This window comes from Lissotriton vulgaris, chromosome 1_2 (genome assembly GCF_964263255.1).
Source record: "Lissotriton vulgaris chromosome 1_2, aLisVul1.2, whole genome shotgun sequence".
Taxonomy (NCBI): Eukaryota; Metazoa; Chordata; class Amphibia; order Caudata; family Salamandridae; genus Lissotriton; species Lissotriton vulgaris.
This window is the reverse complement of record NC_141686.1, coordinates 15,119,284-15,135,589: the sequence shown is the minus strand read 5'-3', so window position 1 is coordinate 15,135,589 and position 16,306 is coordinate 15,119,284. Positions and strand designations below refer to the sequence as shown.

The following is a 16,306-nucleotide window of genomic DNA, read 5'->3' as shown; positions in this document are numbered from 1 at the left end:
TGCTCCGTATAATTTTAGAATCTCTACAGGCTTTTTTACAGATTTTTTGGGGAGAATCTAAAAATGGCCCTCACTAGTTTCACAAATTTCAACTTGCATAGGGTTATATGTGTATTCCAAGTACCCTTACTATTAAAAAGAATCCCTAAATAAGAAAATGTAAACGTTCTCTCTATTAATGTCCCGCTAATATAATGTGCTTTTGTCTTAATGTTCCTTTTACCACAGGACATAACCAAGGTTTTACTCAGGTTAATTTTTAAATGTTTTTCCGTCATAAAAAGGGTAAAATTGTCCATCAAAGTTTGTAGGCCGTTCGCTGTCCTTGAAATTAGGACAGCATCATTGGTGTACAATAATAGGGGTGTAGGCCGCTTACCGACCTTAGGAACATCTACCCCCAAATTCTGTAATAAAAAGTCAACACCATTTATATAAAGTGTAAACAAAAGAGGCGCAAGAGTACAGCCCTGTCTAATCCCACGTGTAATATTAAAGTGCTTCTTGCATTCCCCATGTTTCCCACAGCGTATCTTTGCAGATGTGCGTAGATTTGAGATAAGAAACGAATAATGTCCTCGGGGGCACCAATCCCTCCCAACATCTCCCATAACTTTGAATGATTCACCAAGTTAAATGCACTTGACAAATCTACAAAGCAAAGGTGGGCGGAGCCCTCCCTTGCAAAGGTATATTTTCCTATTATTAGTTCTGTTTTGCATTCTTACTTTATGTCGATATTTCATTTGTCCTTCCATCCTTTTGTAAAGCGCTCTGATATCCTTCGGGATCTTGTTCGCGCTATATAAAACTTTATAAATAAATACAAAAATAAAATAAATGTCCTGTAAATGTGCCCCCATCCCGTGTGGGAAGCGTCTATAGTAATGATCAACTTATGAAATTAGATCTGGGAAAGCCCTGCCCACAACAGATTGTTGCCGATATACCACTGCGGAGATTGACGAGTGCTGGCCTTTATCAGAATGCTGGCAAACCCAATGTATTACTACCATGAGAAAAACTTTTTTCTTTTTTTTTTAAAAACCTATATTAATCTTGCAATCAATTACAGGTACGGGCCTACAACCTACTCGGCTGGCCGCGAAGTAAAGTAAAAATGTAGCAGTCAATGCGGAAAATCAGCACAGTTCAAAAGCCAGGGCGATACGTAGACCAGGAGACAACTCGTGAACAGATGATCAGGTCCGGAATCAGGATTACAAAGGTTCATTTTTAAATTTATAAGAACTGAGAAAGTGCCGTACAATCACATGTGGTCCTGCAACACAGCACGCAATCAGGATGTCAACAATTAGTATAAATACACACAAAGTAGTGGGGTAAGGCACACAAATCAGGAGAAGCGTAAGCACAAATCCAATGGATAGCAAATCCTAACCCCACCCCTTAAGACAATACACGTTACAGGAACCATGGGTGAAGACGACACTATAGAAAAAGGAAAAAGACTAAGGGCCATGGAAACAAAAGAAATACTAATCTAACACCCATCCCACAACCCCCCACCCTGCACACCCGCAGAAGGTCATGGCCTACCCCCCAGCCGCGTGCCTGTCGCCCCAATAGACCCGAAATATAGAAAGACAGGGAAAAGGAAAGAAAAGAAAAGAGAATATACGGAGGAGGGCCCTCATCTCGCCGCCCGGCCCCGCCCTTGAATTTTGAATTTAAAAACATTTATATAGCGCACTTATACCATGCGGTTTCATGGCGCTTCAGATTGCGAGGGGATGGCAAACGAGGAGAAATTAGGCAGCAAAAGCACGAGAAAAGAGGAAGGTTTTGAGGTTTTTCCTAAATTCAGTGTAGGAGGGTGTTGTACGGAGTGTCACGGGCAAGGAGTTCCAAAACACAGGGGCCAGAACAGAAAACTTAGTGCCGCCAGCCCTTTTCTTTTTGAAACGGGGGACAGTTAAGAGGGCCAGGTGAGAGGAGCGAAGCTCTCTCCCTGGGGTGTAAGGCTTGATAGCCGAGCAGATGAACTCGGGTGCAGTGCCCATTCTGGCCTGAAAGGTGAGGCACCCAAGCTTGAACAGGGCCCGCTCTTTCACCGGCAGCCAGTGCAGTGCCTGCAGTAAAGGGGTGGCCCGATGATATTTAGGCAGGCCGTAGATAAGTCGGGCCGCCTGGTTCTGCACTAGTTGCAGCCGGTGAATGGCGTAGGCAGGCGCGCCATTGTAAATAATGTTGCCGTAGTCGAGGCGCGACAACACCATCGCCAGCACTATGATCTTTAGGGCGGGGAGTGAAAAAAAACCGAGAGATCTTCCTGATGGTTCTGAGGGAGAAAAAACAAGAGGAGACAACAGAACTAACCTGTGAATGAACAGAAAGTGAGGGATTAAGGAAGATACCAAGGGTTTTGACTTTGGGGACCGGGAGTGGGGGAGCACCGAGTGGGGAGGGCCAGTGAGAAGGGGACCAAGGACTGCAACCACCTCCGGTCAAGACTAGTTCAGTCTTGTCCGGATTGAGTTTGAGGTGGTTGCAGTTCATCCAATCCTGAATGAACAGCATGACAGATTGGACATTCTGGAAGGATGAAGGGGAATGGGAAAGGTTAAAAATAAGCTGGAGGTCATCGGCGTAGTTGTACACCGTGACCTCGAGCTGCTGTAACATAAAAATGAGGGGGAAAATGTATAAATTAAACAGAAGGGGGGAAAGTGAGGAACCCTGGGGGACCCCACACGTCACCTTGTGGGAGGCCGCAGTGAAGCCAGTGAGATGGACTGCCTGAGCTCTGCCGCTTAGAAAGGACTCAAGCCAAGCGAAGGCTAGACCCTCTATGCCCGCCGCCTTGACACGGGAAAGTAAGGTGGAATGGTCCACCGTGTCAAACGCGGCGGACAGATCTAAAAGAATGAGGGCCTGAGGGAGATTGGTGTCAATGCCCTCGCGTAGGCTGTCCATAACTGAGACCACTACCTTTTCCGTGGAATGGAGGGGGCGAAAGCCCGCCTGCCGAGGGGAAAGGCAGTGGTTGATTTCCACGTGGGAGCTCAGAGTGGCGGTGACGTGGGTTTCTAGAACCTTTGCCAGGTAGGGAAGGAGGGAAATGGGACGATAGTTGGAAGGGGATGAAGGGTCCGCACCAGCCTTTTTTAGAATAGGAATAACGGCTGCAAATTTGTGGGGGGCGGGAACCACTCCATTACTGAGGGAATCATTTAGAAGTGTGAGGGGAGGGGATGGGCATGTTCGGAAGATTTCTCTCAAGATGTGGGCGGGGGCGAAATCTAGGGGGGAACCTGATTTCACCCTGTGAAGCAGGGGGAGAAGCGTGGCTGTGGTCAAGGGGGGGATGGAGGTGAGTTTGGAGGAAACGGGGGGGGGGAAGGATTGGTGAAAGTGGGGGATGGGGGAGGGATATTGGCCTTAATCTTTATCACCTTGTCCACAAAGAAGTCGTTGAGCGAGTCACAGAGAGATTGAGAGGGTGGAATAGAGGCCGAGACTCTGTTAGATGACGCGAGCTCGTGCACTGTGGCGAAAATTTCCTTCGACTGTGACTCTGCTGACAATATTCTATTAGAATAGAATAAGGTCTTGGCATCAAGGATGCTCTGCTTATATTCCTTGAGCACGGAGAGATAGATGGTTTTTAGAGAAGGACAGTATGCTTTTCTCCATGCTCGTTCTGCCCTACGTGCGGCCAGCTTTTTCTCCTTAAGAGTGGGAGTGAACCACCGGTTGGCGGCGTGGGCTCGCTTGACCGTGATACGTCTGAGGGGGGCGAAGGCGTCGCCCGCATGGGTCAACCAGTTGTCAACCAGTTGTTACCAGTTGTTCACCCCTACACTTCGGAAACACAAGTAGGAAGCAATACCATAAGGAAGAATAACACATCCCGAGTACAAAAACAGTGAAATATCGATCAAAGTTACCCACTGCACCGTCTGTCAATAATAAAACAGATTGTAAACCACTTCATCCCTGACCCCGTTTGGCGGTAGTACCGCCCGAAGCCCTCTCATTAAGCAATGTAAAGCACAGTCCTGAGGGTCCAAGCAGCATGGATGAGCCCGGACGGGGCGAAGCCATTAAAAAGCATAGTAATCCAAATCTGTCCAAATATTGAAAGCGAAGATCAGGCAACAACAACGCCGGTCCCATGAACCTCCCAAAGCTGGCAGATAATAACATCATATAGGAGAGGAGAGACAAATAGTTTGGCCACCATCGCGATACAACCAGGCCAGTCCAAGAAGAAAAACAGCGCTCCACCCCCATCCACCAGCCGGACTTGTGTCCCGAGGATTTCTCCATACAAGCAACCGAGACAGTCCGCGCGGGCACGGGAGCCCGGTCTTCAAGTGACCCAAGGTGCCTCCAAGGATCCGAAACCTGCACCACGGATGCAGCAGCAAGTCCATCGGTCGACCCATGGAATAGGACCGTGGCCGCCATAGATGGCGAAACAGTAATGGCGTCTATCCTTGCACCCAGGTCTCGGGCGTGGTGATCAATAGTCTCGTGCAAAACTGTTAGGGCAGCCAACACGTACCAGGATGTGAACTCAGTCATACGTTGCGGGCATCTCGGCCCCTTCCTTGCATCAGCCGCCCAACATGGACGTGGACCACAGAGAGGGGCACCGGCCGCCATCTTAATCCAGTCGGCCCGTCCCTCTTCACCATATTCAGGCATCAGGCCTTACTGTGCGGGCACCGCAGGATGCGTCCCCAGGTCAAACGAACTGTGGGGCAGGGTCCAGGAAGGAGAGCCACCAAAAGGCTAGCGTCCCGCAGGGCCTCGGGACACGCCCGCCCGTGTCGGGGGCAATCTTCGGCTATGCCCGGGCAACAAAATTTAGAGAAGGGGGCAGGAGTCCAGCGCCCCGCTCAATCCTGGGTCGCCACGCTGCCCCTCAAGGGTCCCCCGACAAGCGGGTCGGGTCTTCACCGCTGGTGCGGTCCTTCATATCATCGGCCCCTACCGGCAGGCTCTCCGCCGCCATCAACGGCCGTTGGTGCAGCAGCTGCGGCCGTAGGCCCGCCTAATCAACGCCCCGGTCTCACCATCGCATGGGCCGCAAAGCAATCGGGGGGAATTCCCAGGATCGGCGGCACGCAGGAGCTCCGGAAGCAAACGGTAGGTGCTTGTTGTCTTCCCTTTATCAAAGTATGCCTCCGTGGGTCAGGATATTCGGCAGGATAGACGTGTGGGACGGATGGGCTCGCGGAGCCGAGCGACTATGAGAAAAACTTTTAATGTATTCTGTAACAAACAGTTTTTTCTTGCTTGTTCTTATTGGTGCACATAATGAGAACTCTGTATTCATGTAAAGTTTATCATTGCCTTTGTTAGGAGTGCTAAAAAGGGCATGTGGATTTCTTTGTATGCGGAGATCATTGTTATCTTTGATGTGAACATTTACTGTTGTAAAGCCCTCTGATACCTTCAGGTTTAGCTAGCACTATATAAAACTCTCAAATAAATAAATCAATAATTAAAGAGAATGCTCAAAACCTTGTGTCCAGATGGCAAAATCAGTCTCTTGAGACATCAACATGTTTTAACAAGTTCTTCTACAACTGCTTGTTTTACTATTACTTTGTCATTAGAATGTAAATGTAAATGTATTGGCATTTATATAGCGCACTACTTACCCGTAGGGTCCCAAGGCGCTTCGACCGCTGCGAAACCCTTCCTGGCTTCCCTGAGAGATGGTCCCTTAATGGGTATCTCCAGGGTGAGACCAGGCATCCCCGGCAGTCTGGTGGGGCCGTTAGTGAAGATGAGGCAAGCTAATGCCCAGAGTTGCCGAGTGTGATCGCTGATCAGAGTGGGCACCGAGGCGAGAGAATTATCGAGTCCGCTGACCCTGGTCCAGAAACCTGCCGCGCCGGGAATCGAACCCTGGTCCCGGGCCGTCCTCTGCTCTCGGGTCTGCCGCCTCTAACCAGTGAGCCACACTACTTCACATTTAAAGAAAGGCTACTAAGACAGAGGAAAAAAATAGCAATATCAGATAAAATAAAACAAAAGTATTGTCATCAAATAACAGAAATTTCAGAAATACGTTTCAAATGACTGTACAATTGACCTACTTTCCAAATTAAGTTAATTGAATGCTAGCTCCACGTAATGAACCTCAGTAGAAAAGTAGCTGCCCATATTGTTAATTTAGCTGCAGAAACTGGGTTCAAAAAGGTGTTCCCAGATCCAAATGTTATCTGCTTGACATCACTCTCGACAAGCTACTTCAAAAAGATATCCCCAAAAAAGTGCTTTTCTTTGGGAAGACAGGTTTTTTCATGATTAAAAATAACGTGCCTTTGATAAAAGGTGTCAACATTTCATTGTGTGTAATTGTATAACATGTACCATTACACAGGTGGATATGCCTCTACATAGGCTAACAAGCAGGGACATCGTAAGGATTTTGGAGGCCCTGGTCCAAACGTATTTGGGTTCCAAACGTAATTGGGGGCCCGTTCAGAAAACCCTTTGAAGTTATGATCCAGTTTTGGCTCTTTCATGCCCTCTTCGGCCAGGTCTCTGACAGTGCACAGGCACGCTCGTCCAAATTCCAAATATGTTTGCATCTAATAATCAGGGATAGTGACTTTTCAATATTGTAATACAGTAGCAGCGCACTAAAATTACTGCAAATAATCTCTGTGACTGCCCTCCCAATTCTCATATGTGAGGTCCTGTTTTTATCGAAAAGAAACTTTTTAATGGATGTTGCATGTAACAAACACATAATTTCTCTATAAAAGTCTGTAATAGACTCTCATACATCAATCTCATCTATACTACTATTATAAAGAGAGAACTGTGTCCTTTGAGCCAGGTAAACTCGAAAAGTACACCACCAATCCAAACACCCAAGACATCTTTGAAAACCTCAGGGCAAGAAGAAGGACATAGGCTATATAAAAATAAAAAATATACGTTCTTTAAAAAATATAGGAATAAAAAAAAGTAGTCCCTTGCAAGTAGCGCCGGGCGCGACGTGCGTGATGACATTGGGAGCGCGGGGAGGAGCGGCGTTCAGGAGCAAGAGGAAGAGCGGCGGACATGAGCTGCGGACAGGCGGGGAGGAGCGGCGAGCAGTGGACAAGCGGTGAGGAGCGGCGAGAAGCGGAGGAGCAGTGAGCGGTAAACTCAGCAGCACGGGGAGAGCGGCGGCTGAAGTAAGTGAAGCAGCCGCGGGTGCACATCGAGGGACGGGCGGAGGGACGGGCGGGGGCCATGAGTGCTCGCAAGCCTTTTACTTAAAGTCGGGACGTCGGGGAAACAGCGGACAAGAGCCGTGGGTGCGCACCGAGGGACAGGCGGCGGGACGGACGGGGGCCATGAGTGCTCGGAAGCCTTTTCCTCAAAGTTGGGACATCGGGGGAAACAGCGGACACAAGCGTGGGCAGAAACGGCCAGGACCAACAAAACCGGAGCAAGGAAACACTGTAAGTACGCTCTGCTGCTCCCGGCCGCTCTGCTGCGCCTCTCCTGCTGCGATGCTGCCCCCAGCCCTCTTCTGCCCCGAGCAACGCCGGGGCGGGCTGCTAGTTAAATATAAATTCGAGCAAAATGGTACTCAAAACAATCTGTTTAAGAATTATTAAAGGTCATCAGGGCAGGGCACTCAAAGCACAGCAGGGACACATGTACGACCCAATGGGCAAGCTGTCGCAAGACCTAATACTTTATCATCACACATATATATCCTGAATACACAATATTTGATGGAAAAGTAGGGACTTAAACCTGATCTGATCAGTAAAAGGCGATAGAAACCTACGTTAGGCAACAGTTGTTATTGTTCGCACCCTGATCCCGCCTGCCCCCTTCCTCGACACTTCACCTACCTAGCCCACCCTTCCTTTCTTGCACCACACATGGGAATCAATGACATTATAGGCTAGACGTCATCCTTATTGGACACACTACTTGACAGACGCGGCGATCTAGGCTGCCGCTGTGTGATTATCTCTCTGTGAAGTGTTTGTAGCTGATTAATAGCTTTTAACGCGGTTTCTCCGCATTGATCGCTGTGTATTTTTAAAATCACTGTCACTTTTAAAATTGCAAACTGGCTTTCTGTTGTAGTTATTTGTGAGAAATCTCACCTGTTTCCCTTCGCTCCAGACCCCGTTCCGCCCCGGCTGAGTGCCGTTTGCGCGGAGGGTCGAACTAGAGAGCGCCATTCCCCGTCTTCCTTTCTCCACTTCCGCCCTGCCGCACCCAGCGCAGGTTAGCGGTCTAGTGGTTTAACGCCCCAATCACATAAAATGACGGTATGGCGGAAGCGCAGCGGACGAGCGCAGCGGGAGCGCCGACTTCGCGCCGAAGTCAAGCCAAAGTCCTGCCCGTCTGCGCCCGTCCGCGACCAGCGGCCTTACACTCTGCCCAAACATTCCTGTATTCGTCAGCGGACTTATGTTCCCTGCAACATGCTGTTCCTCTGCCACCTGAGGCTATTAGGAGGGCTCAAGAGTGTGGCATCTTCACCACCCCTCACCCGCCCGGACTTACTTTCGCCCCCGCACCTGTCGCCTGTGCCCTAACCATCCTCTATCTTAATACGCGCTCCATGGTGAAACACCAATTGGAGATCTACCGCCTATTAGATGACACTAACATAGACATCCTTTTCTTGTCCGAGACCTGGCTCACAGAGGGCTCTGTACCTGATATCCTGGCCGCTACTCCCAACGGCTACTATATACTACACGTTGACCGTCCCGGGGGACAAGCTGGTGGTGGAGTTGCAGCCATCATTCGTAAAGAACATGTCTTCTCCATCTTAGACTGCACTCCCATCCCCAACACTCAAACCCTCGTCATCCAGCTCCGCTCAACTACTACCTCCCTTATTTGCGTTCTCATGTATATACCCCCCTCCTACATGCCTTCTTTCGCTCAATTAGTCGGAGAGCTCGTCTCCCAGCTTCTTATTAATCACTCCAGAATTCTCATTCTGGGTGATTTTAATTACTGGCCTAGTGACCCTCAAGAAAGCCGACTGTCTGAGCTGTTCTCAGAAACCCTTACTAGCTTGAATTGCCAGCAATTGATTTCCACTCCCACCCATTGCAAGGGCCACATACTTGATCAGGTTTGGATGGCTAACCTCGACATCTCACCTCCACTGATCACCCCTTGCACTTGGTCAGACCACTACTTTATCTCTTTCTCCGTTGATCTTCCTAGCTTCCTTCGCCCTCCGTGCCTGGCTAACACCACGGCCCGTAATTGGAAGAATGCCAACCTGACAAAACTTCATTCTCTTCTGGCAGCCTCAGTCCCTCCAGTCTCTGAATCCGTTTCTCAGCAAGCCTCTACTCTTGAGCACTGGCTGAAGGCAGCAGCCGATACTGTAGCTCCTCTAAAGACCATAAAAGTCCTGCGCCCCCACGACGCCCAGCGATGGTTTACTGACCAGCTTAAACTTGATAAATTAGCCCTCCGCCAAGCTGAACGTCGCTGGCGCCACAAGTACGACCCCGCACTTAAGACCGAATTTACCACTTTACTTAATAAATATAAATCCTCCATACTAGAGGCAGAGACTTCCTACTTCTCCCGTAAAATCTTGGAGTCGGCCTCAAAAGCCAAAGACATCTTTTCGATAGTCAATGAGCTTTCACCTCCCGATCGCATCACACTTCCACCCGTGCCCACCCAGGCATTGTGTGATGAACTTAATGCCTTCTTTCAAAATAAAATTTCCACAATTAAAAACAATATTTCTCCACTTTCCCCGTCCAAATCATTTTCCCTCCCCTCTGAAAACCCTCAGAAATTTTATACTTTTCCCCCTATTTCCATCACCGACTTCCACAGTCTTCTTCACAAAGTCAGTTCCGGGTCTCCCAAGGACTGCTGCCCCCCTCATATACTCAAAGAAATCTTCATGACCTGCCCTGATCCGGCTCTGGCCCTCCTCAACTTATCTTTTACATCAGGAGTGGTTCCAGAAGCTTTCAAGCAGGCTGTGGTATTACCTATTCTGAAAAAGCCCAACGCAGACCCACTTGTGCTGAGCAATTACAGACCTATCTCCCTTCTCCCTTTTCTGGGAAAGATCTTAGAAACCTATGTAACTAGGTGTCTGAGCTAGTTTATGGAGACTTCCCTTTTCCTGGACCCCCAACAGGCTGGTTTTCGCCCCCTCCATTCCACAGAGATGGTGATCGCGGCTGTCATGGACACTCTTAGAACCAGTGCCGATAAAAACATTTCTCAAGCCCTTGTATTGTTGGATCTCTCGGCGGCTTTTGACACGGTCGATCATACTATCTTGATCGACCGTGTCAGGAACGCCGGCATCCAGGGCATTGCCCTTGATTGGGTTCGATCCTTCTTGCAAGGCCGTTCCCAGGCAGTCCACCTTTCTACCTTCTCTGCTCCTTTTTCCCCCCTCACTTGTGGTGTTCCCCAGGGTTCAGCTCTCTCCCCGCTTCTTTTTAACCTATACATGCAACCACTTATGGTCTCCCTCCGTCACTCCCCTGCCACAATATATAATTATGCCGACGACCTGCAACTGATCTTCCCCTTGGACACCTCACCTTCCTCTCGCTCTAATTTTCAAACAACAATGTTATTCATCTCTGACTGGATGGCTCACAGCCAGCTCAAGTTGAACCCGTCTAAGACGGAACTTGTTCTGGTGGGTGGTCCTACCAATCCATGGGATGACAATTACTGGCCCCTCTCTCTTGGCACCCCCCCTCGCCCGGTTAGCTCTGTGAAAAGCCTTGGAGTGATCATCTCTGAGGACTTATCTATGAAACCTCAGATCTCGGCTGTCACATCATCCTGTCTTTTTCAACTGCGCAGGATCCGTAAGATCTGCCGATTTCTTACCAGAGAGGCACTCATACTAGTCTTACTGGCTTTGGTCATCTCCAGGGTTGACTTTGCTAATATCCTGTATGTAGTGATTCCCGCCTATCAGCTTCAAAAACTCCAGTTAATTCAGAACCAGGCCGCTCGCTTGGTGTTCCACCAACCTAAACACCAGCATGTATCTCCCCTTCTGAGGAGCCTCCACTGGCTTCCAGTGGCTAAACGGTGCTCCTTTAAACTTGGATGCACCATTTTCAAATCTCTCCATAGTCGCGCCCCCGAGTTTATTTCCTCCAAGCTAAAGAGATACCTCCCTACCCGTAATTTACGATCTTCTGCTGACAATCTACTCTGCATTCCATCTAACCGCTGCAAAAAACATGGCGGAATGCGTTTTTCTTTTTTAGGCCCTTCCTTCTGGAACTCCCTCCCTTCTTCCTTTCGCCACTGCCCCTCTTATGAGTTGTTCAGGAAAACTTTAAAAACTTTCCTCTTCAAAGAGGCTTCAGAGTAATCCCCTCTGCCCTGGCTCCCGATGTCTGTTATGAGCGCCAAGAAACCGTCTCGGTGTACGTGCGCGGTATAAACTCTTTAACATAACATAACATAACATACTTGGCGGTTGACGTTTTGTCATACACCAAAGCCAGACATTGATCGAGATTATGATATGTATTACTGCTCAACTTTATCTTAATCTAAAATGCCAACGTGATCTGATTGTATCCTTCGCTGAGATGTGCTCATGTATACCGTCTCTAATTAACCCCAAAAGTTAAAAATAAATAAATAAATATAAACAAAAAAAATCCGGGCAAGGAATTCTGCAGAACAGAGCTGGCTCTATCGGGGCCTCCTTAAAGGCTGGGGCCCTTGGCCAGAGCCCACTTTTCCCATGCCTTAAAACATCTTTGCTAACAAGCTTTGCCAATAGGTCTGGCTTTAAAGGAATGTTATATGGTAATGTGAAATATTACCATTAAATAGCATAGGAATTGATATATATTAATGTGGAAGCAAAGGACTGTATAATAATATGGATTTAGAGTAAGAGGCCAGGTGACAGTTGCACAGTCAAGCCAGACCTAAACATCCATGTAGATTAATGACTGCCCTTCTCCCATCTGTGTTGCTGCTAGAGAAAAACACCATAATCTATTTCGTTAGTCACTTTAAATAGCATTACAATGTCGTGTGTACCCCTGCAAGTTCAAGCTTGGGTAACAGGATAAATAAGCAAAATAATCAAAGCTGTGTTGAGGGCAAGAACTTTTTTGTGGAAGCATATAGCTTCTACCCAATATACACATGTACTCCTGGCTCCCAACAAGTGGGCGGAGCTGAAGCCTCTCCATAGTCATGCTCACATATTTGTCTGGCGACAGCTTTGCTGTCAAGCCAGACCATACAAAGGAATTCACTCTCGTTTTCCTGAAGTATAGCGAGAAACGTGTCTTTCTTTGTTACCTAGCTCTAAATAAAAGAGAGGTACTTGTATTTCAGACTGTTCTGCAAGAGGCCCTGGACATCATCAGGTTGTATTGCTGTAACCACCTTAAGAGTATGGACGATAGCCATGAAGCTACTTTTCCTTTTCACTTGTATTTCCTCGTGGCGTCAAGCAGTCAAATTCAATGTCAATCCTATTTCTCAGACAAGATTATTGCAACAAAATAAAAAATGTCAATCCTATTTCCCAGACAAGATTATTGCAACAAAATAAAAAAACATAAGGATGTGGTAATTTTATGTTGACTTACATACCAATGTAATAAGCTTCAAAGCAAAGTTAACAAAGAAGTAATTTATAAGGACGGCTACAGACGTACAAATTAAATGATTAATTGTAGAACGTCCAGGTGGTGACTGCTAAAAGGAAAATCCCAGTACCTTAAAGCTACTGCAGAGTTAATGTGTGTAGTGATATTTTCTAGTACCTTTCTCTTTCTCTTCTGTTTTCGGTAACAGCCTTCTATGAAGCAGCCATCTGGTGGCATGTTGGCTTACATGAGAACACAGAAATAAAACAAGCATCTGCAAATGCAATATGTCTCGCATTTACACGAGTTTGCTCTATTGGCATTTAAAACAATGCATTTTATTTATGTTTTGGTTTTTAAAGCATAAATAAAAGGCATTGTGATTTACAATGCCAATAGATTAAACTCTTGCAAATGCGAGACCGATTGCATTCTAAATGCTTGAAGGTATCGCTGAGTTGCCCCCGTCTGTCTCCCATGGTCCCTAAAGAGCTCCCCATTTGCTAGGAGCTAAATAAATAAGCTGATGGTCACAGATTTGCAGGAAAGACCCTCCTGCAGTAAGAGGAACCCATTAAAGAAAATAGTGCTCACAGACTAAAGAAGACGTACCGTGTAACAACCGTAGTCAAAGGGCCAGTCCTCATGGGAGGTTACAAATGAAGACAAGGCGGTACTAAGGAGGGACTAGCAAGCATAATAACGAATCAGAAGCCAGCATTTATGAAGGTCAATGACACAAGCCAATGACAAATATGGACGGGGCTTCAAGTACATATTCCAATACAGTATGGCTCGCAGAGCAGCGCATGAGCTGCCCAGGCTCAATCTAAAAACATAGTTACAGTAGATGGGTTTCAGCTTATCAAGGTATCCTTAGTTGTTTACTCCTCCACCGCTGGTGACAATGAAGCAGTCATACAAAACAAAAAAAGTTAACTTGCCTGTTTTTTTCTTAACCGGTTTTCTATTTGGTTTATATTGTAGTGTGCTCGTGTTAACTGAATTTACAGACGTACATAAACAGAGTTTGTAGCAGCTCATACACAAGTGTTGGTGTTGGGGCTCTCTTTTTGAGTAATGGGACGCCCCCATAGTGAGGACTCATTTAGATCTCAATGAGAGGTCTCAAGCACTTCTTTACGGTATTTTTCTTTTTCTTTCTTAGGGTTCTTCAAAGATGACCGTATCGTTTTCTGGACTTCAATGTATTCTGACTATTTCATGGAGAAGTGGGCCTCCCGGCAGGATGACATGCTATTCTACGTCCGAAGAAAGCTGTCATATGTTGGCATTGAAGTCACTGAGGGAAAGAAGGTAAATTGAATTTCTGAGATTTGAAACTTAGCAAGCAATGTATGAAGTCTGATTTCCTTTGAAGCCTGTCCGCAACTACCAGGGAGAACCAAACTCATCACAGCTTCTCTATGCCTCTACGCTTGCCTTTCTGTGAAAAAAATAATTGATGTAACAAATATTTAGCTGTTCGGAAGCTAAATCATTCGCTAATTTCAAGGCAGTTTATGCACGAGGGGATGAAAGCAACTGCATCGCAATATTTAAAGGGTATAGCAGCACATTACTGTATAAGAATGTAAGTGACACAAGCCTGTTGGATGATCAGCTTTTCATCATGATTCTTATATTTTTGAGTTTTATATTGCAACAAATATTACCTCGGCTGCATCATAGTGTTAGAAGAAACAAGCATTTGCAAAGCCAATAGGTCTCACCTATGTGAGAGCCGTGGCTTTGTCAACGTATTTTAGACATGTTGTACAGAGGCATGGCTGCTGGGCAGCATAGCTAAAAGTTAGGGAAAAAACGCCAGTTTGTGGCCAGCAGTGGCAGTTTCATAGCACTTTATTTGACTGGTTAGAGGGCCAGGGATAGGGGCTTGAACAAAAGGGAGGGATGGATAACTTGGGGGGGGGGGGGGGGTTGTGGAAGACCGGCCAAATAACAGGGGGCATAGGGAATTGGGAAAGCATGACAGGGAGGAAGGGGTATGAGGAAGCAATGTTATGGGGAAGTGGGTCAGGGTATACTGGTCTATTCGCTGTGCGCGGGAATGGTTCAAGTAACAAAGCAAGAAGGGGCAGGGTATTGGAGAGGGATGGGACATGCAAGAACATTGAGGCACGTAACAACGAAGAGCAGGATTGGGGATGATGGTCTGCAAACACATGCACACTTAAAGTATATAAGAAAAATAATACTGCTGAAAGCGTGCGAGCAGTGGGAGGGCACTGCACTAGATAGGGAAGCAGTACTTGGGCCATGTTCCAGAGAGTGACAAACACGGAAAGAGGAAATAAAGTCGGCACGCGCTGACCAAAGGGAAGCAAGGAAATTAGAGTGATGATGAAGCCAACTAATGATAAGCAATAGGTGACCTCTAAGCTCCCTTTCATGAAACAAAATGTGTTACAAGCAACAGCGAATACGACCTAAAAACATTCATAATTAATAAAAGAAGGAAAATAGATGTAAATGTTGGTACTAGTACCAACATCTTTCAGTTGCTTCACTTGATGAGGCAGACGACTAACTGTAAGCTGATCTGAATAACAACATTTTCAAGAGTTCCCTAAATAAAAAGCAATTAGAAACATTCGAGCTGTGGCCTAAGAGTTCTAGAATCTTGGGCCATGAGCCCCTAAAGATCTCCCTTTACTCTTTAGTCTTTTGAAAGTGCGTTGTTGTAAGACATCTGACAAAACTAAATGTAAATTCATGGTTGAGAATAGGCTCTGCATATTACAGGCAGGTTTTTTCAAATTTAATTTACAAAGATTTTTTTATTGGAGAATCAAAAGAAAGAACAATACATTCTCATGCATGGCAGTACGTTCCAATACAGCTCAGTTTACCACATACTGATGCTTTAAAAGTAACATCCGTTACAGTATGGATATGAGTTAGCCGGATAGTTCATAGACCGGAGCAAGAGAAAAGAGGTAAAAGTAAGAAACCACACAGAGGACAAAGAAGGGAAAGAGGGCTATGGCGTACACACACTTGAAGATTCAGACCATGTAAATGGTGTTAAATGATGTTCATGGAGACTTATCATTTTCTAAGTAAAAATCTAGTCTTGTCCACGGGTGTTGAAGATTTTGTACTAAATTCACTACTGTGAATAACGCTGTTTTCACTTGTGATAAAACAAACGCAGACCCACCGAGAGTGATATGACATTTTTTTGTGATTTTTCCAGTTTGCAAGAATGGCATTTGATAGAGATATCTAGCAACAGATTCCTTACCTTGGAATTTCCCAGGTATCTGGTTTGATCTCTAAGACTTTTGTTCAAGCAATACCCTTGCGTGCCGGTAGGTAGCATTGGTCGGCTCCACTTGACCTCTGCGTCATCCACGCCGTAATTGATGTCCACGTCATCTATATAGGCGTCACTTTAGTGCGCTGATTTCAACTCTTTTCTTTCCCCGCCAGCTAGCAAAGATCCTTGAGGAGAGCTACCCTCTGTCACTTTTGACATGTTTTTTCGACATTTTGCCCACGATTTTGGTGTGCAGGTTTTTCCTGTATGCCATCTGGTTTCAAACCATGCAGCACCTGCCATTTATCCATGTCTGTGACTGATCCACACTTAATTTGTCTCTGGTGCCTGGAGTGCGACCACGACTCAGTTGTGCTCTGACTGCTGGGCCATAGCTCCAAAGGCTTTAAGGGAGGGATCCCTAAAGCTGCTTGCA

The 16,306-nt window shown here is 46.6% G+C and overlaps 1 protein-coding gene across 1 annotated transcript in view; it reads left to right on the top strand.

The window, feature by feature from the left end:
- The window catches only part of KIAA0930 (KIAA0930 ortholog), a 615,380-nt gene that overhangs the window by 297,535 nt on the left and 301,539 nt on the right, over positions 1-16,306 (top strand). Inside the window, exon 2 of the mRNA XM_086952743.1 lies at positions 13,756-13,904. Within this exon, the coding sequence (XP_086808869.1) occupies positions 13,756-13,904 (149 nt within the window). The remainder of the gene's footprint in view (positions 1-13,755; positions 13,905-16,306) is intronic.